Source organism: Pseudopodoces humilis, chromosome 7 (assembly GCF_049639895.1).
Source record: "Pseudopodoces humilis isolate 2021_Gansu_Grassland_sample_001 chromosome 7, ASM4963989v1, whole genome shotgun sequence".
In the NCBI taxonomy this organism is placed as follows: domain Eukaryota; kingdom Metazoa; phylum Chordata; class Aves; order Passeriformes; family Paridae; genus Pseudopodoces; species Pseudopodoces humilis.
Genome location: NC_142206.1, coordinates 53073513 through 53097347, shown reverse-complemented (window position 1 = coordinate 53097347; position 23835 = coordinate 53073513). Strand labels below are relative to the sequence as shown.

General features: G+C 46.9%; 1 protein-coding gene across 2 annotated transcripts; it reads right to left on the bottom strand.

Moving 5' to 3' along the window:
• Nucleotides 1-1218: 1218 nt before the first annotated feature.
• Nucleotides 1219-23101, bottom strand: EXOC3L4 (exocyst complex component 3 like 4). 2 transcript variants are annotated; one of them, XM_005520106.3, is made up of 12 exons: nucleotides 22779-23101; nucleotides 20910-21300; nucleotides 17303-17954; nucleotides 14655-14772; nucleotides 13572-13697; nucleotides 12241-12341; nucleotides 10780-10875; nucleotides 8683-8797; nucleotides 6626-6748; nucleotides 6203-6355; nucleotides 4689-4810; nucleotides 1219-2579 (listed from the first exon to the last, which is right to left on the bottom strand). In XM_005520106.3, exons 2-12 carry the CDS (start codon nucleotides 21241-21243, stop codon nucleotides 2417-2419), a joined length of 2103 nt encoding a protein of 700 aa, XP_005520163.2. In that variant the 5' UTR covers nucleotides 21244-21300; nucleotides 22779-23101; the 3' UTR covers nucleotides 1219-2416. The 2 variants fall into 2 exon arrangements, with proteins under 2 accessions (XP_005520163.2, XP_014105206.2); XM_014249731.2 differs by lacking the exon at nucleotides 6626-6748.
• Between the last annotated feature and the right edge of the window lie 734 nt (nucleotides 23102-23835).

Here is a 23835-nt window from a genome sequence, read left to right as displayed (position 1 = left end):
CCAGAGGCACCTCTGCTCCTCACCTATCCTGGAGCCCCCTCTCCACTTGCACAGCTGTTGGGGCAGGGCTGAACCATGGCCTGGCCATAATGGGGTTAACCTTAAACTGATTTGCTCAGGAGCAAACAGCCACAGAGCAGCAGCTCCCAGAGGAAGCTGGCCGTGTGCCTGCCACTCACTCACAGGATGCCAGGCTGCAGGATCTGAGTGTCCCAGGAGAGGCTGTGACAAAAGACAGACCATTGTGCCCAGCTTTCCTCCATGACTTCAAGGGAGTTACTTGCTTTTATTAGAAATGGAAACTGAGCACCTTATCTAATCCCACGGACAGGCAGCTGGAGCCCAAGGAGAGGCTTTGTGGAGGGTCTGCCAGTAAAATACAAGATTGAAAACCCCAGTATACATTTAAATAATGTGCTTAGCAAAATGCCACAGCTGTCTGCATGAGGTGCTTGGATGAGAGATGCATATGCTGTAGAGAGAAATTTCTGCTGCATGAAATCTCTCCCTGAGGCTTTAGTGCCTCAAATCCTGCACTCCAGGAGTGCAGTTTTAGAAGTCTCAGACCTAGCATGCAAAGGTTTAAATCCTCTTTGTATCTCTCCCACTCAGTCAATCCTTCTAACAATAAATGTAAGTCTCTCAGCACTGATGCCCTTCCCTGCTGCTGGGAGGGGAAACGTAGCTTACAGACCCATGGGAGGTGCAATCACAGGGCTGCCTGCATGCACCACGTCCCCAGGACAGGGGAGGGGAGCTCCGAAGAGTTCATGTGGTCTGCACACCTAATGGGAGAATCAGATGATATTTTACTTTTCCTTCTCCACAGCAAATACAGGGAGTCACCAAGTTGAGGGTTTTTGGGAATTGTCATGAGATGTATTGAAGAATGATTCAGGCCAGAAATTCCTCCCAGGATTTCATGCTTCAAGCTCTCAATTTGTACCTGATATTTCAAAGCCACCTTTAGAAAAACACCTTATCTTGACTGTGGAGGTAACAAGTCTACCTTTTAGAAAAAGTTTCATATGATGATTATGAATTAAAGGTGCACTCTATGCTTCTTTATCCATCAGAACATTTCCCTTGGCCTGTCACCAGCACCTGCTGCTCACACAGGCTGAAATTTATGCTGGTACAACCCAAAGCAAAGGAAACAAAAGAGCCTCACTACTGATGCTGTAAGCTCAGCTGCCAGAAAAAAAATAGTGTTCAAGGTTATGCCATGTCCACATTTATCATTTTAATAGATCATAAACACATCTCTGTAAAGTCTTAGATTAAATCCTGTGGAGGGCAAGCTAAAGGATAAATTGAATTAAATGAAATCCAATTTATACAGGTTTAGGCTGCTGAATGTCTCTTTCAGTCTCCCCTGCAGATGCTGGATGTAATGCTTTGGATCCTTCATGGAGTTAACCCTATGGTGATCCATGCCCATCAAAGGGATTATGCTAGTTTACATCAGATGAGGATCTCATCTCTAGCACTGTCTGTCCACCTCACATTTGGTTTCATACTGCAGTCAGATTGTAACAGATTTGTTAAAATGCACTGAAACACACAAGAAAATAGACTAGAGGCATGGTGGCACTTTTCCCAAGTCAAGGAGAACTTGGAGCCTCCCTCCACATGGCATATCTGATCCAGACATGTCTGTATACACAGACATGTGATCGAATGAACAGATCTTCAGTCCAACAGGAGTTTTGCAAGGCAGCCCTCGAGTGAGGAAGATCTGCTGAAATGCCAGAGGGTCCATGGGGGCCAGTCTGGAGGGGAGTGTTCCGTGTGCTGCGTGTCCCGGCCATGGGGCTCGGTTTCCCAGTGTTTTCCTCCCCAGGCAGAGAGTGGTTTGTGGCCTCAGGTCACAACGTCATGACCTTGTGTCATGCCAGCTCAGCCAGCTGGTTTGTGGGGGAGGAAATAAAACTTGGGTGCTACCACATCCCTGCCCAAGCTCTGCCCCTTGGTTGCTCATGGGCACTAATTATGAGGGAGGATCTTGCTCTGCTGCTGTATAATTATGAAGAGCACAATCCAAGCCTTAATATAGTGCTGAGGCCTTAATATAGCTCTGAGTGAACTGCTTTTGGTTTTCTCCAGTTCTTTGAAAATACATTCAATCTCATACCAAATAGTGGAGCAGCCTCCTAGCACTAGAATCCATATGGAATGTGAGGTGGACACCATGCCTGGGCTGGAGCTGCTGCCCAGGACCTCTCACAGGAGGTTGGTGTTTTGGTGCATCCGTTGCCTTTGGGTTCTGAACTTGGGGTAGCAAATTCAGGAAACTTCTCTTTTTTCCACAGCAGTCAAAAATTTGGGTTTGCAGAGAAGCAAGGTTGGTTAGCAGATTTTGGATCATATGTAGAGGCAGTGGGGGAGGAGGCAGGATGCTGACTTTGGGCCTGTGCTAGAAGCAGCTGATGATTACTGGAACATCAATTTCAGCGAAGAGTGTGCAGCCCTGCCCTCCATCAGAGCTCTCCTGTGCATGGTGCACTTGCTGAAAGATCGCCGCTCTCCTGGCACGGCCCAGCCCCCGGAGCGCCAGGATGGCCAGGACGTGCTCCTTCCTGCAGAAACCAAACAAGACCTGGCTCAGATCTGACCAGCAAAACCAGCCCAGAGGTGAGCAACCAACAGCTGTGCTGGAGACTGAGCAAGGCTATAGCAAAGTGCCAGGACCAGCCCCTCACCACACCCGAGGAGCCACCAGGATGGGAGTCGGCAGCCTCTGGAGGTACCAAACCAGCGAGCAGCAGCTCCTGCCACACCACACTGCTGAGACAGCCTCCTGCTGCTGGTGCTTCGGGGAATTTCCTCCTCTCCCTCCACACCCATGATGCCCTTTGTATGTTTTCCAGAGAGCCTGTGGACCTTTTGTGTAATGATTATTTTGAGATGAGTAATGGAAGTGCTAATATTTAGGAAGCTGATAGGCACTAATTAGGTTAGAGCTGGAAAGCCAACTTGGAAACATAACCTGTTCCAGTAATCTCAGTGTATACAAATTCAGTGATGTCTCTGAGAGCTCAGGGGAAAAATTAACAGGGACCTGAACAGGAAGAAATGTAGGTCCAGCAGGTTCCGCCTCATTTTCTGAACTTCATTGTTAAAAATAATGTTACTCAATAATGGAAAATCAGAAATTAAATAAACCAAGAGGACAAGCCTTAAAACCTGGCTTGGGTCTGAGGCTAATGATGAAAAAGTACCACAAATCCCAGCCTTGTAAATGGCTTTTCTGACTGGAAAATGGTTTTCAAATAGCCATTGTTGATGACTAGCCATCATTTACCTCCCTTATCCTTCCCAGAACCTCTTTCATCTTAGTCTGGCCACCGGAATTAAACCCTTATTGGGGTTTATTTATCTGTTTGGTTTTGTTTGTTTTTTTGTTTGTAGGGAATTTTTTTGTAAGGTAGGTATGTTCACCTAGGAATTACTCAGGAACAATTGTTCCTTTACATGTCCATGTCTTGAATTCCCCCACACAGACAAGCCTGAAGAATATTTGAACCACCCAAGTAAATCTAGTTATGAAAAATTTTGAGCCTCAGTTTTGGGGAGACGTGAATATATTTAATGTGATCTTTCTTCTCAATATTTGAGTGTCTACTTCAGTATTCTAGCGATTAGCTAAATCTTATAGATTATTTTGGTTGCATAAATGTCATCCTAAATCATCATAAATGTCAGTGCTGAAACTTCTGGTGTTTTTTTTTTTCTGAAATTACTCTGATGAAATGGAATTTATTGCAGTCTGTACCACTGATATTCATTCTCAGTGGTTGAAAGAAGAGCTGTAGAAGAGAAGGTAAGGCGAAGAAGGGCTGCTTAGCCATGCACAGAGCTAGTCACTTTCTTTACTTTTCCAGGAGTTTTAAATTTTCCAGATGCAGCCTTGGAACAGCAAACGGAAAGTACAAAAGAAAGAATTTGTAATTTATTCCAAAATTTAATGGTTGTGTTGAGGCCATTTCAGAAACTGCAGCTGAACAGTGTCACTGGCTGCCATGCTTTGAGGTCTGAGCCTGGGAACAGGAGAAAAATTATTTGCTCCAAATCTGGAGCCTGCAAATTGGCAAACAGGGCTGACACTGGTGATGCAGTGGAAAGCGAACTGGAGCTTTACTGTGGAATAAGGATCATTTGGAGCAATAAAATTGAAGTTCAGTGATAGGATGCATGGGAATGGTTCAAAGCTGTGTCAGGGGAGCTCTAGACTTGACATTAGGAAGTATTTTTTTAATGAGGTGCTAGAGCAGGCTTCATAGTGAGGTAGTTGATGTCCCAAGCCTGTCAGTGCTCAAGAGGCATTTGGACAATGCCCTTAATAATTTATATTAACTCTTGGTCAGGCCTGAAATGATCAGGAAGTTGGATGGGTTATCTGTGTAAGTTCCTTCCTAATAGACTGAAATAGCTCCATTCCATTCCATTCCAAAATGAAAAGGCTTTGAAGGTAATTTGTCTGCATTCTAAGACACAGCACACAGGAGAAAAAAGTATGCAGCCATAAAGGGAGAAAAATAAGTTGAGATTCCCACAATTGCTGGCATCCTGATCTCTAACATGTGGCCATGAACAAAGAGAAGCTGAAGAGCTCAACCCAGGCACAGGGCAAGCTGGTGCTTTTTGGGATGGAGCCCAACAGTTCTGGCATCTGCTGCTTCACATACCTGATATCTGGATAATCCTGGCAGAGCTCCTTGACATGTGCCTTGATCTTGTCTTTTGTCTTCTCCCCAATGATATTGGCAATGTGCTCTATGGAAGGGAGGAGCCAGTTGGCATCAGAGCCCTGTGAACAAAGAATCCCATGGGACCTCAGAGACAGCAGCACCTGCTAAATGCCTTTTTCCCTGCAGCGAGAGCACAGCAGCAGGATGTACTTACTGGTGTGAGCCAGGACTGCTGCAGGCAGGACAGGATGCCTCAGGCAGGCAGCAGGGTGCTGGGTAGCAATGGCAAGGCACCCCTGGGAGCTCTCCCAAGCCTGACCCTGCACTTCCCGATACCCACAAGCACCCAAGCAAGCCAGACCCTGAGCACAGCATTGTGGCTTTGGTCCAGCATAGCAGTAGAAGCCAGATACTTCCTGCTGCCTCACAGTTTCATGTGCCTCATCTCTGAGGTGGGATACTAGTGCCCTGGATACCTGACTTTCCACAAAACCCAATTAATTAAAATTTTACTTCCTTTTCTGAAAATCCCTGACTGATGTTGCTGTGAGAGACAGAAATGTTAAGGGATAATGAATCAACCAACTGCATTCATTGTTTTGAACAACAGACACCTAAACTGCAGCAATCAAGTCTTGTTGCTGGATCCACAGGTGGTGATACCTTTCCCCTCTGCTATATGCTCTTATCCTTTCTTTCTTTTCCTTATATATTTTCCTAAGTGATATTTTTATACTCTTATATTGTTATATTAATATAAGTAATAACCAAAATTGCTACATACCTCCTTTCCATTGTAATCAAATTGTTTTAAAATAAACCAGCCATATATACACACACATCCATCCATCCATCTATCTATCTATCTATCTATCTATCTATCTATCTATCTATCTATCTATCTATCTATCTATCTCTGTCTGTCTGTCTGTCTAATCTCTCTCTCTCTTTCCATCTATATATCTCACACTGGTCACTCAGTGTTGTGCCACTCTAATTTGGCCCTAGGGATTTATTAACAGGTACCTCACTTACCCCACCTTCAGGGGTGGGTTGTAACAGTTGTCCAGTCACAAAACACTTAGACTGCCACCACTTTCTCCCTACACCCTGCTGTACACAGACTGTGTACCCAGATGGAACTTCTCAGGATCCTTTGGTGACAAAGTGCATCCCATGGCCTGAGGGAAGAGGCCCAGGAAGAGCTGCCACAGGATGAGTGTGGTCCTACAGCACATGAACCACCCTGTGCAAAGCTCCCTGGGAACATGTTGAAACCAGGTGCTGCCATCAGAGAGCTGCTGGCTGAACATGCAGAAGCTGCCAATGCAGAGAGGCTGCCAGGCTGGAAACCCACACCATAAACCTGCAAGTAACCACTTTGCTCACTCTCTTTTCAGCACTTTTATTTCTTGAGGCTTGTGCTCCTCAAGAGAAGTGATCTCTGTGAAGCCAAGTGGGAACCTCTGGGAGTGGGGCAGCCAGGGGATGCCAGGAGACAGCTCACATACCTGATCCATGAGTGTATTGTGAATGATTTCAGCTTCCAGGCTCATCTTTCTGCTCACTTGCTGACGTGTCTCCCTGTTCATTTTCCATCTGGGTTTGATGACCTGTGTGATGTATTCCTTCACCATGTATTTATGAACTTCATGTAGAAGCTCCTGGTTAAAAAGAAGCAAACCTCACGTTTTTTTTTGTCCATTCAAGGCCAAGGCAGTCAGAGAGGGCAGGGAAAGCCCTCAGGTCTTCGGCAGCACCTGAGGGCATAGAGGAGGTACAGGAAGGCAGCACACACTCACTCATACCTGCAGCCCCCACAGTTATAAAGAACAACCGCTGTTGCAGAGGAGTCTGCAGGTCTTACCACAGCCTGAAAATGATGGTGTAACCCCTCAGCATCCCTGTGCCCAGGTGTGGGACCGGCTGCCTACCTGGCCCAGGGGCTCCCTCATGTGCTGCAGGTGCTCAGAGAACTGCGAGACTGCCAACGCCAGTGAGACCGGCCTTTCTGTCTCCAAAATCCAGTTCTTGGTCAGGATTTTCTTAAGGAGTGGCTGAAAAAAGACCAACTCACTGATGGCACAGGTATATTCAGACTAGATGATGATGTCCTAGCTGAAGGCACCCACCTATACACCTGATCTCAAGCTTGAACTGAAAGCACAGAGTACCCCCTCTGCATGAAGGCATGAGGAGCAGGCTGGGTTTCTCTCTCCACCCCAGGGAATTCACACCCATGTCTCCCCTTCCTGGGTAGGCATCCCAGTGCAGAGAGGAGAAGCATCACACCCTGAGCAGATGTTTTGACATTAAAGCCTTATTTGGGATACCTCATTTCCTTGCTCTGTGCCACCTTCTGATCCACCAGCTCTATTTCTTTAGGTAAATAAATTTGTTTCTCTAAGGTATTGGGGAAGAAAGAGATGAGAATGTTAATCACAAGCAACTCAGGCATGACTAGAACAGGCTGTGGTGAGCAACTGTGAAAGCCATTGTTACATGGGTTTGCACCAGCTATGGAAACAAGAAGTCACTTGATAGTAAATCTCCTGGAAATTAGCCCTGTAATCCACCACCTCTACAGCCTTCTCCATAAGGAAGTCAAGCTCTTTGTGTTCACAGCCCTTCCAGGAGGCTGTCTGTACTCCTGCAGACCTGCATGAAGTCTTGCTGAGGTTTTCCTTCTGCTCCTTGCTCTGATGTGGTGGTGGGGGGAATGGCAGCTGGGAGCATCTCCAGCTTTATGCCTCATGGGAGTGATGGCACTGTTTCCCATCTGTCCTGGATACAAGGTACTCTGACCATGTGTCCTCAAAAGAGTACTTCCCTTTGCTGGGTCCCTAGAGCTAATGCACCTTCATACAGAAACAGCAATATCTGCAAAAAACTTCTGGCATCTGGAGGAGACTTCCCTAAAGGCCATATGCAAAATATCCTTCCTCTAGCATGTCCCCTTTTCTCTTACTAACTCTCATGATTGTTGTTTTTAGACTCCTGGCAATCTCCTTCCCAATTATTTCCCCCCTTGCTGTGTTCCCAGCCTGCTGGAGAGCTGTTTAGAAATGCTTTGACTCTGCCTCTCTCAGTTCTCACGACATTTCAGCTTTCTTGCTCAATGCCTTGGCTTGGGGCCTTTCCTTGCCTGCTGTTTAGCTCCAAGACAAGATCTGCAGTCACTGGAAAGTCCCCTTGGCTAGGAGGGCATGGTTTAGGTTGGAGAAATTCCATGACTGTCTTGGTTTCTGGAAGTTATATTTGGGGATTTAGAAAGTGAATTAGGATAAGATTAAAGGGATGGGACCAAAGGCTTGATTTCCCCCATCTTCTATAATACCAGCTGGAGCTAGCAGACCCCAGCTGGCTGAGAGCAGAAAGGCTCTGAGAAGCACAAACTCCACTGCAGCACAGTGTTCTTTTAACACAAGCCAAATTTTATCAGAGTTTTATCAGTTGATACAAGACCTTTAGCATCCTCATTCTGGAACAATCAGTCTTTTGTCACCATGTGAACAGCCGAGAAAAACCACCCCTGCCAGAATGAATTCTGTCCTATCCAAAGAGGTTTCTGACAGACTGTGACGGTAGATCTATGAATCAGTAAGTCAAAGTCCAAAAAAAATCCAATGATTTGACAGAAGGAAAAGTGTCCCATTGGTGGTGTACAGCTTGCCTCTCCAGTGCTTCACTTTGGATAAGATTTTCCCCGCTGCTTTGCCTGAGAGACTGGAAGCTGCTAAATATCTTTTTCTTTTGATTGTTATTAACAGCTTAAAAAATGTGTCATTGCTCATGGCAAAAAATTCCCAGGATGCTGGAAGTATTGATTTTTAATGGGGATTTCCACAAGTGTTAAATGCATTTTGGAGGGACCATAATGTCATATGCTGCAAAATGAGGTTTAGTTGGTGAGATAAGGGAAGGACAATGACCCTCAGCTGCTGCACATAACCCTTATATTGAAGAAATAATGTGGCCAAGATCCCCTTACCTGTGTTTTTGTTCTTAATTTTGTTAAAAAATGATTTGTGAAGTTCCTTGTCAGAGCTGCCAAAATCTTCTGCAGTTCCTCAGTATTGACTTTAAACGCTGTTTCTAACCCTGACCTACAAAAGGACAGAGATCACCAATGAGTTAATGTTAAAATATAAACTATTACACAGCTCTAAGGGTGTTATCTGGATTGGCATGTTGGATATTATTTTTAAATAAACTTGTGTTTCTACTACTTCCTCTTGGAAACACTTGCTGAGTCAAAGTAATGGCTCTTTTTGCACAATCCTGTACACTGAAAATTAATCATAGATGAGTAACTGTGGTTAAAAGCCCCCTCAGATTTCCTCATCAGGGGGGACAGTGCAGCCATGTGGAGCAGTTGCATAGGCCAGTTGCTTTTTCACTCGAGCAACACCTCTGTGAAATGATTTCCTGGTACCTGGGTGAGAACTGAGGGCTGTGGGGAAAAAGTAAATAATGAAGCCATAGAAGGGAAAGCTGCTGACACTGTGTCCCCCAGAGCCTGTCTGATTCACTCCATACAATGTCTATCAGCAGCAGCTGGGATGGTAACTACAGGGATGGAAACCTGTGGAATTTCCTAAGGACAGTGCATACTTCTGCAATGTTTCACCTTTTGAGAAAGAAAACTTCTGAGAGGTTAATGAAATACCCAGTGTGTGTGTGTGTGCACTTTAGGGACATTGTGACCTCCTAACTTTCTTCTCACTTTCCATCCCTGTCCGACTGTGACATGCTCAGTGTTGGTGAGGGGGGGAACTGAGGCAGCACCACCACAAAAAAAGGCATCACCAGTGATGCCTGAGCATCCCTGGATGTGCCACATCCACTGCTGTAAACAGAGAGACCAGAAGGTTCCTGTCACTGCCCAGATTTATGTGTCTGAGGCTGCCCTGGCAGGACTATGAAGAACCCAGCACCATTCCCTGTCATTCCAGGCTGGAGCTCAGGACTGTAACTCCGGTTGAACACCTGAAGTCTGGGTCCAGCAGCCAAAAATCGTGCTGTTAGGACACCTACCTCTGCCCCACTACTCATCACCCCAGGCTGATAAACGTTTAACTTGAGTCAGGGATGAAGCCATCACCCAAACACTGCCAGCTCCCTGCCCGGGGCTGGCGTCTCCCTTCTCCCCCTCTGCACTGCTCAGCAGGAAGGGGCAGCAATGTCCCGCGGGGGCAGTAGGAGGCAGGGAAAGCCATTTCCTCGGCGAGGTGAGCATTGCTGGAGAGACCGTGCCATCTAGAGCCTTCCTGGCGGTAGTGCTCGCTGCGGCTGGAGCCGTCTGCTCCTGGGAGACACCGAGCACGAAATCCCCTCCATGCCCTGAAGAATACCTGATAGATGATTCCCAGCCGGAGCAGGGGCTGCAAATCACAACCCAATCTTTCTGGTGGCCAGAGCCCATGCGCTAGTCCTGTGGTGATTTGCCAGAATGACAAACAAAAGCACCACATCTGCACGGCAAAGATGATGCTGAGATGATGCTGCTGAGCCTCTGGGCCTCAGCACGGGGCTGATGGACCAGACCCTGGGACATGCACTCACTGGCACCATCCTACTTATGGGGTGAGTGATAGACCTTTCACAGCCAGCCTGATGATACCTGTTCATCAGAGGCACTTTCCAACACGTGGCTTGAAAAACTAATTCATGCAAAGCCCTGTAATTCCAGATGCCAGTGGCAATGGCAAGCATTTATTTTCAGGTCGAGTGCTTTCATAGATTTTCCTGTAGCCCAGTGCCAAAGGCAGCCTTGAGGCCATGATTCTGAGTTTATTCTGCTAACCTCCAGAAAAAAAAAAAAAAAAGGAAAAACTGCCCCCAAGGATGAAAAAGATGCTCTGAAAATGAGTTCAAAACTCTCATGCAAGCACTGCATCCATCCAAATTTCTGTCTCTTCATCCTTGTGGCTTTTTTTCGCATCCCTTTGGGGAAATCCTCCCATAAGATTAGAAGGTCTGGAGGCTGAGCACCCACTAGGGCACCTCAAGGAGAACTTGGTCTTTCCAGCCACCCTCCCCCAGACCCCAGAAACGCCGCAGTTCAGCTCAGCGGGAGCAGACTTACACCAGGTCATGGAAACTGTTGATGTAGGCAACAAGATAGGGCACAAAGATGGGGCTGTCCTGGGCAGTGCTCCACTCCATGAACTCCTGCTCAAACCTGTAGGAAAATACACCCAGGTATCACTAACAGTGGGGGCACTGAGGATGCCTCATCTTCTGTGTACGTGGTGGTGCCAGGAAACACCCGTGGCTGGCCCAACCTGTCCCCTCTGTATGCAGACAAGTTTTTTCCAGCTGTCATAATGTGTGTGCAGTGGAGGGGAATAGATGGCAGATAATTATGGTTTAGGATGTGCTCGCCTGAGCAGGTATGCAGCACTTCTGGAGAGATGCCAGGGATGTTGGGAGGCCAAATCTCTGACTTTTCCTCATGCTGAGGGTTTAATTGCAGGTATGGTACACAGGTTTATAAGTCTGAGCCTTAATTTCTCTGGCTTTTGGGGCAATATATATATTGGGGCCTTTTAAGCACACAGGGCTGATTTTATAACAGGTTTATAGGAATAGGGCAGCACACCTACCTTCCCTCCCCCCCACCCCAAAACCTCAGCGTGGCTGTTAGGTTTGTTTTTTGTGTATTGCCAATTTCATGGGGTTAACAGCTGTTTCACAGCCAGGTCCATGCTGAAGGCAGTGTGCTCAGGCAGGCTTTGTCTGGTGGTTCCATTCTTTGTTAGGGTAAAAGAAACCTGCTTGAACTGGCCCCAGCTACTGGCATCTCAAGTTTGTTTAAGTAAAAGCTTAAGTTTCACTGTTCACTTAATCTGAGAGCCATGGCTGCCCCAGCTTGCATTTCACACAGTTTTTTTTTTTAAAAAAAAAGAAAAAAAAGAAAGAAAAGGAAAAAAAATAAGGGAAAAAGAAAGAGAGAACAAAGAAAAGGGAAAAGAAGAACAAAGAAAAAAAGAAAAATCATTATTTCAGCAATTTCCTTTGGATACTGGGCAAATTTTAATGGACTCAGGAGGCAGCCCAGCTGTATTTTTGCCAGGGTATAGCAGAGAGGGTCTCATGAGCAATTTTTTATGCCCACAGCCATGGGATGCCAGAGAAAACCACTCAGCAGGACTCACCCCAGGATACCTGGATGATGTTTTGGGCAAACAGGCTTTTGGTCTTAGGGGTCCATAACAATTGCTTGCTCACAACTGAAGCTGCAAGTGACTAGCACCCAATGTCACAAAAGTCCTGGGTGGATGGGACTGCAGTGGTCCTGTCCCTTTCCACATAGCAGACACTTCCCAGACCTCTGACATTAGATCTTTGGACTCCAAGAGTCCCATCTGGGTCTATTTATGACTCCCTCCAAGTTGTTTTGCAGCTTGCTTATAACTGGGCTCATTGTGATCTCTAATTCCCCCAGGAGCAGCCAGTGTCTGATCCAGTGCCTGGATCTTTTCCCTCTATTTTTACCAATGTGGGACTCATTTAGTAAGAAAGTGCTGCCCAGAGCAGTGATGACCTTGGTATGAATTCGAGCAGCTCTGCCATGCACAACTCAAGCATTTTTGTTTCCAGGCTTCTGCTGATAGCTCCAGATAACTTCACGTGCTGCCCGATGATCTAGAAAAGGGGATGAAGAAACTCCAGTGAGTGGGACAAGCATCTTTCACAAGGATCTCATGCAGCTTTGGTCAGTAAGAATGGCTCACCTAGCAAAGGGGCAAACAGCCAACTTGTTGCCAGGAGATTTTCATTAATCTCTGGCAATTAAAAAAATTATAATGCAGAATGGACCAAGGAGCACCAAATGATTTGTGATGTAATCATTCACCCCTCGTGCCTCGTGCCCTTTTTTTGTTTGAGTGTGAGTTAGAGGTGGTGTTGGCTGGAGTTCTGAGGTGTCCTGGTGTCATCCTCCTCTTTTGGGGAGAATTGCTGGAGGGATCCCAACCCAAAGCCCAAGGGGAGCTGAGCTGTCCCTGTGTATGACCCCACGATAAAGGTGACTATAAGCCCCAGCCCTGAGGGTCCACACAAGCTCCATTCTCAGGAAAGCACAGAACGTCAGACATCACCCTGAGCTCTTGTTTGCACTGGAATTCCTTCCAGATTCCCATTCCCACAACTCCAGCTACACTTCTGGACTGAGGTGTGTTGCAGTCCTATTCTGGTATATCCCATGCCATTCTATCCATCTGCTAAATCAATTCAGACCGGCCTTCCCTATGATCGCATAATGTGTAATATTCCTCTGTGGAAAAAGAGTCACATTAGCAGAAAAAACTCTTTGATTTTCTTTCTTTTTCTCTCCCTCTCTTTTTCTGCTAGTATTATTTAATTGAAGTGACTCAATCAATTGAGTGATGAGAATTAATCCAAACCCTTCCTGCCTTTATTACCCCGTAGTCCCTAAAGCTAGTAGGGGCTTTTGTTTTTTGTACTGCTTAAATTGGAGTGGCTGTCACTGCCTACAGCCTTTCCCCAGCTTCCACAGCCCTGGGACAAAGTTGCTCTTTAAGCCAAAGGTTTTTTCAAAGAAACCTTTTCTTTCCACCTTTTTTCCAATTCTCTTTCTTCTTCCTAATCAAAGAGGTTTAGGGACTTTAAAATCAGTTGCCTATTATGTTGCTGACACAATTGACAGCAGGTTTAATTTGCAGCTAGAAGGCAAGCGGGAGAGCTAAAAGTTGTAATAAATGGCATTTTCTGCTCTAATGTATTCTGCCAGTATGTGACTTACATAAATTATCACAGGAGGCAGTACCTCCACCCCTGAAGGAAAAGATCCAGCTTCTATGGAGCCACAGAGAACCCCCCACCACCACCACTTTCCCCCAGATAATTAAATACCGTTTGAATATCAAAAGAGAGTGAGGTGTGGTAGAGGTTTTCCTTCTCTTCTGAATGAACTTCCTTCTTCCACTTCTCTGTGACCTCTAGTGTCAGGATGTTTCCAAAATAACTTTCGATTTTCCCCTAAACATTAAACATAGGAAGGAAACATGCAGCTCAGGATAATGAAGCAAGCAGGAGTACAGTACCTCGCTGCATTTTGCTCCATCAGCACGTGGTGAGGCACCATGCACCACATGGAAAGGTGAGCAGTCACAGGCCTTGCTCCAGACCTCAGGAGAAATCAGGAGCTGCGCTATGTTTGTGCAAGATACTCCCAAAGCAGTCATTCTCCTGGCAGGGAAACTGTGTCAGCTGTTTGATTGCAAAGTCCTCCCGCACGTGGAATGCACCAGGTCAGGATTAAAGATCAAACCAGTCCTGTCCAGGGTACAGCCAGTCAGATAAGCAGCAGCACTGTTCAGTCCTGGCCAAAAAATCAATCTTGTTGCTTGGTGAAACAAAGCACAGTGGAGAAATACTGATTTCATTCAGCTGGGTACCTTGAGCTCACCTTGAGCTGTGCCCTGATTCAGAAATGATTTGCAGGAAAATGTCTGAGCCCAGCAAAGAGCCAGGAAAGTCTTACATAGCATGCCAGACAAGGACTGCAGAAAGACAATGGGGAAGTGGCTTCATCTGAGGACACAAACCATGAGTGTGTCCCCTGGTGGGGATGCCCAAAGTCTGCCAATAGGAAACCTCAGATGTCCTGGAGGAGATCCCACAGAGTGGCAGTAGCTGCTAAAACGCATTTGCCCCTAACTTTGCAACGTGTACAATCTGCTGAAGCCCAGCTATGACCTTTCAGTAAGTGTCTGCCATACTGAGTGGGTCTGGTACAGTCCTGTTGGCTCTGCTTGGGTCCCCAAGGTGGTATTCAGGAATTTTTTGCTTTAGAGTACAGTCCACTCTGTGTGGGGCCAGTAGGACTCAGCACCTGCTGGGGCTGGAAACCACAATGCAGTCATCCAAGTCTGGGAGGCTGGGATTCCTGTACCTTCCCTGGGGGGCACATGGGGACTAGGTCAAAACTCTCACCTTTGCAGAAGCAATGTAGTCGTTTTTCAGCTTATCCCAATCAGCTGGTGTTAACAGCAAGGACAGGTTTTCTGTCTTAATCTCTGGTTTGAGCTGGGGATGACCCAGAAAGTGTTCACTGGAAAGAATCAAATGAACAAATTATAATGGCTCAGAGTGTGAATAAACTGATAGAATATTCATGCAGCGTGAGCTACATAATTATTAAGCCATGAGAAATATACTTAAAGCTTAAATTGTGCTGCTTGTTTTCAAGGTTTAACAATAAAATCTTTCCTTTCTATTCAAAATCCTAATTATTCAAACCCAAAATGATCTAAGGTTCCAGCCCACTTCAGAAATCATGAGACTTCTGAGTTGTTTGGACATGAAAAGTGCTATGAGAATTTACTTTTTAAAGTAAACAACGTGAAGCTGATTCATTTGACTAGAAGCCTGCAAAATGCCTTTCAGGGTAATTCCTGTAGTAGTGCGTTGCTTTGGAGTTAGCCCATCTCCCTGCCTCCTCTGCGGTGTCACAGCTCGTGTCAGCCTGTGATTTGTCTCCGTGCATTATCCTGAGCCAGGGGAGGTGGCAGAGCAGGACCTGGAAGGCACTGCCATGCCTGGGACACGAGCCATGTTCCCCTGCAGATGGAAGGGGTGGGTGGACGTGCAGCTACAGAGCCTGACTCCAAAGAGGGCTCAGCTGACATGTGACTTTGCTGCTCACTTTCCTCTGGACTGACATTTACTCAAGCCAGCTGATTAGCACAGAAGCAAGGGAAGGGAGGGAGTGCATGTGTTCCTCTCTCTGGGGCAGGAAAAGCGTTATTAGCCTGTACAATTGAATGTGCTACTCCTGCAACCTGCTGCAGACTCTGGAGGCACTGCATTTTGGAGGGCTGTGAAGGCAGAAAAGAGAAAGAAGAAAATATTTGTGCACTTGATGAAGGTGGGGCCAAAGTTTTGAGGCGTTGTTTGTTAATCTGGGAACACGGCTGCAGTGTCCTGCACACAGCCTGCACATTTGCTCAGCCACCGAAAAGGGTTCCCCTTGCCACAGCAGCACTGCACCCACAGTTAGGTTCAGATACAAGTGAGGACTGTAGTGTAAAAGGTCAGGCTGCTGCAGAGTGACTGCTCAGCAGAAGATAAGTTCAGCCTGCTGATAGTGTCCTGGAGTCAGTGTTTCCATGGTCATGGTTCAGATTTCCCAGAGAGGAACATCTCCACATGTGGAGCATTGCACAACCCAGCTGCTGCCAGAGCCTGCTGCTCATTCTAAAGGACAACAAACTCTCCACCACAACTCAAAGGACAGTCTCAAATGTGTACTCAAGGGGCTTATTCCCACCTCTTTTTTTTTTTTCTTGTTTTTCATTTGTTTGAATTTTATCATCAATAATGAATTTGGGTCAATCAATCTCTTCCTTTTTGATTATTTATTCCAAGAGACAATGAAGTTTTTTTGAATGGGAAAATCAAATGGAGGCAGCCTAGAACAGCCAGGTGATTGCAAGGAGTGCCCAAAACAATTGCAAACTCTCAATAAACCCTCCACAGCAATTTAGAGAAATATGGTAGGGGCACTTTTCTTTGGTACAGAACCTGGCTGCTGAAGCTCATTTCTTTCCCTGCTCTCCTGCGATGCCAGGGTGGGGCCATGCATGAGTTCCCTTCAGATGAGATCTGCAGGGATTTCTGATGCTGACAGGGTTACATACATCACTATGGTCACCACACTCTAGGTGGGGTTTTAAGAACAACTGGGTAAGTTCACAGGAGAAACCTGTTGAGGGCTGTTCAAAACAAAGACCACCTGCAGTGCAAATGTTTCTTACCCAAAAGCAGCCTCAGGCTAGGGGTGTTCTTGAAACAGGGTGCTGCTGCTTGCCCTGCTCTGCCACTGCCCCCTTTCTGACCATTTGGACCCACTGTTTGGCTCAGCGCTGATTCTCCTGCCTTCGCTCCTTCTTTGTTTTATTTGAGGGCTGCCAATGGGTTTGTGTTTGTCCCTGCCTTGAACATCTGGTTCAGGCCATATCTGGAAGTCACCTACCAGGACAGACACCAATTTTCTTTGACGTAACTGTTTTCACATGCTTATTTTCCAGACCCTGAACTGCAAGGAGCTGTTTCTTAAACCCCTCCCATTCAACCAGCGGACACATCTGAGACAGAGCCTTTGTTTTCATGTGTCTAATTACCCTCGATGATGCCTTGACTCCTCTTTAAGGGGACTCTGATCCCATGCATGGGGATTAACGTGGCCCATTTCCAAATGCATGACAATTTTAATTAAACAGGAAGAAGACCTCCCCCACAGGCCCCTGCCTGTGCCTGGAAAAGTCACTGAACAGCTGTTAGATCTTGCAAAATATATACAGAAAGGAACAGGTTTATCAGAGCAGATTTATCAAATGAAGGGAGGAGCTTCCTGGGAATGGGAACAGCAGGAGGGAGAGGGATGGGAAAATGGGGTGATGTAGATCTGTAAAAAACAGCAAGACTTTTATCCACAGACCTTTGTCCCCACCTATTAACAGATTTGCTATCTGACTCCACTTGCTTGGAAAACTGAGAACAGCTTGGTGATTTTGGAGTACCCCACAGCCCCATGGCTCCCTGGAGGAGGCAGAGGCACTGTGGCAAACCCAGCAGCTCACCTGTGGTAGGTGTTGGCTACCCAGTCAAGCAAGGTGTAGAGCTCATGGAAGTCCAGTGGTCCCTGGGAGAGTTCTTGCAAATGTGAGGCAATGGCATTGTGAAAAGCTTCCACATATGTGTCACACACCTGGTACTCCTCTGGATAGCATTCTTTCACTGATGACTTGACTTTCAGTAAATCTTCCCTCAGGTGTTCCTGGAGAAAATGTAAATGGAGATCAAGCCAAGAAGTTGCGTCTTCCCTTGGTGCCATGGGTGCCTTCAGGACTCTTTTCCTTGCACTCTCGTTGACAGCTTGCTTCCATTGCTCCCTCCACTTTCTGGGCCTGCCAAGCAAATCCGACCCAGGACGAGCAGTATTGTCTGTCTTGGGATGAGCTGCTTCTTCGTGGGCAATTAAAGTCACCATGGAGGTCAGCATGGTATGCTGTAAAGTGGGATCCTCCAGTGTTGCCTCCACTATAGACTGGATTGCATTTGTGATGGAGTTATAAAGTAAATCCACATCCTTGGATTTCCGTACAAACTCCTGGGGGTTATCACTGTATTTCTCAGAATCCCATTCAGAGATAGTCTCGTCTTCCATTAACTTGATACTTGCAAATGCTTCCAAAAGTTGTCTTTTCTGAATAAGTTCATTGATTTCCATTACTGCAGAAACAGGGGGAAAGGGGTTGGGACAAAGCAGGCATTAGGCTATTGACAGGTTGGTAACAGGATAAGATGCCTGACAGGGAAACTTGCAGGGGGCTGTTCAGAGTAGTCAGGTCCCAGCAGTGCTTCTGAGACTGCCCCTGGGCCTCCCTGATCTCTCCAGCTCCCGTTTGACACAGGAGAGAAAAACAGTGGGAAAGCAATCACTGCAAATTGAGGCACATCCCTAAACAGCTGGTTACAGAGACAGGAAATATCAAAAAAACCTGCTGATAGCCCTGCAGGAAGGCCCCAAGCAATGGCTGGTGAGGCTGCACAGAGGGATGCTGGAGGCTCAGGATGCATAAAACTGCCTCTGGAGTGGAGATGAGGTGGAACTGGCAGCAGGAATGGTTCAGGATATTCCTTACCAGCAGGATTTCCTTTAGCATGGATGTCCCTGCATACCACTGTGCTCAGCACAACTCAGCTGCTGTGCTGGCCATGGTGGTGTAGCCCAGCTCAGGCATGTCTGGTTGAAAGGGCATTTCAGTGTGCTGCCCAAGAGGGCAGGGAGAGTGCCCAGGGTTCTGGCTGGGGTAGTGGGAGGGAGCACAGCAGGACAGACCCCTTTGGGTGTCCTGACCTCTTGGGTCAGATCTCTCTCTGGATGGTTGTGCCTGTCCCAGACTACCCACAAGCATGTCCTCAGAGATGCTGGGGCCCCGAGGGAGCCTCCTGTATGTATGCCCATAGTCAGGTGCCAAGCACAGCCTCACACCAGTGATGTTTATCTCCCAAGTGCTGAGCACTGCTGTCCTTCAGTGGTCTGGGGAGATGTGGGCATTGTAGGGGCCTAAACTTGTGGATTTGTGATGCTCCTGGTGCTCAGGTCTCACGTGGGTTTTCTCCACCTCCTTTGCTTTTGGCACCTACTGCCAGAACTGGCTGGTGTTGGCTGGGGAGAAGTCACCCAATACTGCTACCCCCAAAGTGGCTGAGGTCTACTGAGTTTCCCATTTGTTTTGCAAAGTCTTGCTCATGCAAGAACCACTGCCTATTTGCCAGTAAGGTAAGAAATATTTGCCATGTGTTGAGGAGATCCAAGAGCATTTAGATTTTGAGAGACCCTGCGAAGCTCTCACCATCTCCAGTGTTGTAACAGATGCTCTGAACAGGAGATCCCACTCTGACACTGGGCAGAAGAAAAATATTAGAGATGGGAAAGGGTGTCCTTTAGGCAAGTGTGACCACTGCTTCTGGGGCATACACATACAAACTTATGTGGAAAAATTGGAGAGCACTCAAAGAAGGGCTGGTTCATAGCACATAATTTCTGCCCGTAGGCTTGTCTGCACACAGGTTTTATACCATATGTACCAAGTAATCTTTGTAGCATAAGAGTATCTGTATGAAGACAGAAATATGCCAAATAACCCAACTATTGATGCATCACAAAACACATAGATCTTTGAGTGCATATATGGTGCTACAGTTGCTTCTGCACTCAGAAGGGAGGAAAATTCTACCAATTAGATTAGTCTCTTCTAGATAAATTAATATAAAACCTGTGTTTACACAATTGCTTGCAGTGAGAGACTAGAGGAATACATTCTGTTCTGTTTATCAAAGTGAGAAAACACCATTTAATCACCATCTAGGATAATTATTCAGGGAGGTGATGTTGGGTGCTAAATGGATCTTTAATTCCGCAATACAAGATCAGCCAGCTGGTGGTGGAAAGAAGACAATTGAAAGGCAATTAACTATTATGCAGCTTAATGGTGCACGTGGTGGAATCTCCATCACTTGCCATATTATCTCAGGATGGGATATGTTTCCAACAGAGCTGCTCTAGTCCAGGCCAAACACAAGCTATTGGGCAGAGAATGGGCCTTATTTGTGCAATTTCTCAGCTTCTTTATTTCAGAGATCAGAAAGCTTGTGGTAACATTTTCTGCCACTCCTCATCTATGACCCTTGGAGATCAGACAAGCAAAGTTTACGAGATGAGCTCAGATGCAGTTTACCAAGCTCACAAGGTATCAATGTAAAGCAGTAAATCACTTCCCAGCACAGTAAAGTGTATTACAGCAGTGAGGCTGTGTCAGCCCATGCATCTGATCCCTGTGGCACACTATCTGTAGACCAAGAATTTCTTTATAGAAATTCAGACTGAGGAAAGGCCAAGTGATGTTGTTTCACCTCAGTCTGTCTCCAGGTGAATGCATTGCAGCACCTCTGCCTTGAGAAGGTGGAAGACAGTACCATGATCAAAGTCATTGCAGTCTGCTCACACCTGGGGAAAGGTGAGAGCTATGCTAAAGGGAATTGTTATAATTTGTCTGAGACCAATCTATAAAATACTGACAAAACACATGAGGCAACCAGCCTGAGGAAGACAGAAATCAAACACTTGGAGCACTGCTGTTGTGAGGACAGGCGGAAAGTCAATGCAAGAGAGCAAAATATCTGTGGAAGTCTCTTTGCAAGGCAATCTCTAAGATTAGGAACCAAAGTGGAGCTTCCAAACCAGATCATAGCCAAACCATCTTTCTTCCCCTCTAGGCCTTGCAGCACCCTACAGAGCTGAAGAGCACAAATTGTCCAGGACAGCAATGCAGGCAGTAGCACACTGCACTCGTAGGTATTGTCAGCAGCTCCCAAACCGTGCTCAGCAGCTTGGTGACTGATATGTGTGATGGGCAATGTCACTCTGACAGGTTGATGCAGGCTGCTGGTATGGCTAAGCTAACGCAGAGGAGGCCACAGAGCAGCATGTTCAGTGACAGAGGCCTGCCCAGGCTGGGCCAGGTAACACCCAGTGGGTCCATGCACGGGGTGCAGTTACCTCTCCCTTGTGAAGGGATGCCTGGCTCTTTAGCACCTCTGTTGGGCCCAAGCCTTGCACACTGTAAATTATTGTTATATTTATCCTGGCAATAAAATGGCACTGGTGGTTTTGTGTCTTACCTGAAAGAGGTTTTGCTTCAATGGGCTCACATATCTCATCAACCTTCTCCACGCCGTCACAGACTGTGGGTTTGTTCTCCTCGCAGCTCCTGAGTGTTTGCAGAAGTCTTTTTGCATTCCAAGTGCCAGTACCTTCCTTCCCTCTCTCTTTTTTCAGACTTAGTCTTGATTTCTGGATACTTAACATTGTTTTAATACCTCTTTCAAAGAACCCACTGTCCCTCCTCTGCGAATCTGAGGTGCTCAGCTCAGAAGCAATCTCCATCTTTTCCTCCCCTGGACTGCTCATTGGAGAGGCTGGTTCTGAGGTCACACTCCTTATGTCTAACTCCATATTTCTATTTATCTTGTTTTTCAACAGGAGGTTTCCCAAACAGGTTGATGGCAATCACTGAAATGCATAAAAAATCAGAATTAGAGATGTCCTTAACAGGGTATTAGTGTGTCCCCAAAGTGGAGTCCTAGACTGAAAGTCTTACCCATTCCTTTCCTGTGCCTAAATACAAGGACAGAGCAAGATGTTGTAACCTGGAGCTGCTGAAACAATCTCTCTACCCACAGACAGCAGATGCTGGCCTGGTACTCTGGAAAGCTTCACTTTACTCCATAAACCAGGCAAGTGGCAACTATTTCTCCAGCACCAAGGAATCATGAGATGTCAGAGATGTTAAAATCTGTGTAAATGTACTATTTCAATGGTTTTACTTTCCATTCTTCTAGATGCATTTCCAGACTTGCAGAAATTCCTGAATCTCACTGTGTTGTTTCCACTTCCTGATGTGAGTATGGCAACTGTGGATTTCGTTGCTACTTCTGCCCTGCTCAAACCCCGAGCTGCTGCTGCTGGAGGTGGCCCAGGGGTGAGTGGATCCCAGCAGGTGGCTGAGCTCTGCTTTAGCCCCTTCCACCAAAGCCACAGCTATCTCTGCACTCTGAATCATCATGACTACAGCACAGGAGACAATATGAGGCCTCAGAGCACTGCATCCCAACAGGCCAAAGACAGGTATCTCCAAGGCCAAACAAGCCTCTGCACAAGCTGGGAGGGGATGCTGCAGGAGATTCCAGATTCCAGCAGAAGTGCTCCTGTCAGTGCTGCTGGGCTGCAGCCACAGCCTCTGTGCTTGCTCAGCTCCTGCCCTGCTGCAGACAAACTCCCCTCTGCACACCCTGAAGGCTGGCCCAGGTGTTTGGGAGGAGGGAGGAGAGAGGTTTTGCCTTCCCTCTCTTGCAAAGGGACCACCAGCTGTTACAGCCCATTCACTGTACATTGCAGTGCCCCGAGGATGGAAAATGCCACATTTCTCCAGAGCAGGCTTAAGCAGCTGAGTGAACAGTTAAAATTATTAGAAACAGCTATTGCTTGAGGTGACACAGGAACTGCCTGTCTTGGGTCTGTCCAGCCCATAGAATCCAGAGCTTGAAAAATGATTGCAATCAATAGACATGTTGGGACTCTGGAAATAGATTTCATCCTGCCTCAGTCAGGGTTTTTCTCCCTTGTGCACGGTTATTTCACAGGCTGTGAACTGCAGGGATGGCATTTTCCCATGGGTTTGCTGAGCTGCTCCCCCAGTGGGGCTCAGAGCCTGCCGCAGACACTCTCACAGGAGGGAGTATTTAGCCATTCACTGCCTTGCTCAGGAGCTCACCCATCACAGCCCATACAGAGGGTGGGAGGGAGAGGAGGGCACCCACTGCCCAGGGATTTCAGTGAAAGGAGGCTGAGATCTCAGCTCAGGCTCTCCATGGGGGTTCTGCAGACAGAGCAGAGCAGCAGCAGTGGTCAAAGGGGTGACCTACATGGTGGAGAGATCCAGAGGAAAAGGAACTAAAGGTGAGCCCATGAGAAAGGAAAGGAATACATACCCCAGTATTGACTGAAGTGATCCCTGCCGCAGCAAGCTGGGATAGCACGGGTGTGAGCCACAGAAGAGAGAGCAGCTCCGTGATGCAGGAAATCCAGTGCAGATGCAGTGGCAGGTGAGCAGTGCTGCAGGACAGAGGTCTGGGCCAGCTCACCCACCTCAGCTGGGAGCACCATCCCTCACACATGTGCCGGCTAAGGGGCTCCCTCTGGGAATGCTGCTCTCCATCCTCCTTTACCCTCTGAGAAGGGATGCTAAAAGTGTAAAAAAAGCCTTGTCTGCACCTGCCCAAGAGCTCCAGCACCTTCACCTGTTTGATCTCTGGAAAAGACTCAGTACCACTGTTTCACTTTCACTATGTCTGAGCATTTAAAAGAAGAGGTGGGGAAAATAATTTCAAGTTAATTATTACCCTACAAGTGGAGATGGGGCCTTGAACCAGAAGTTCTATGATGGGCTGAGCTGCTCCCTTGAGATGGCCTGGGGCAATGAGGGGAAGGAGGATTTCAGGATGAGGTCCTGTCCTGATGGGCTGAAGCCCCACACTATCTGGGTAGAGGGGTTCAAAAGCAGCCCCAGAGCTGCCTCACCCCCTTCTGCACTGTTTCTGCAGGTCACGGGTGGCTTGGTCCCAGTAATGATTGCCAGACGTGGGTGAGGGACAGGGAGTAATGTGTCCCCTGGTTAAATATTTATATATTCACATCCTCACTTTGCCCTGTGGGCACTTATTTCCATGGGGTTGCTAGCTCTGGATCCTTCCATTCTCAGAGCATTTAGGAACTTTGGAGGGAACTCAAAGCAAAAGAACACAAAAATAGGGGCCTTGAAGGTTTAAACAACATTAAACACAGTCACTTGTTTTGTCACTGAGTTGTGCAAGATGATTTAACCCTGGGGCTCCTTTAGTGCCCAGACAGAGGCAAGTCAGGCTGTCAGGTGTCCAAGGTCCTGGTGTAAAGCAAAAGGGGTAAATCAGGAGGTGCCACCATGCCATAGGCAGTGTGCACTTCTTTGCTTTAGGAGCCTGCCAACATAGCACCTGTCAGTGTGATAAG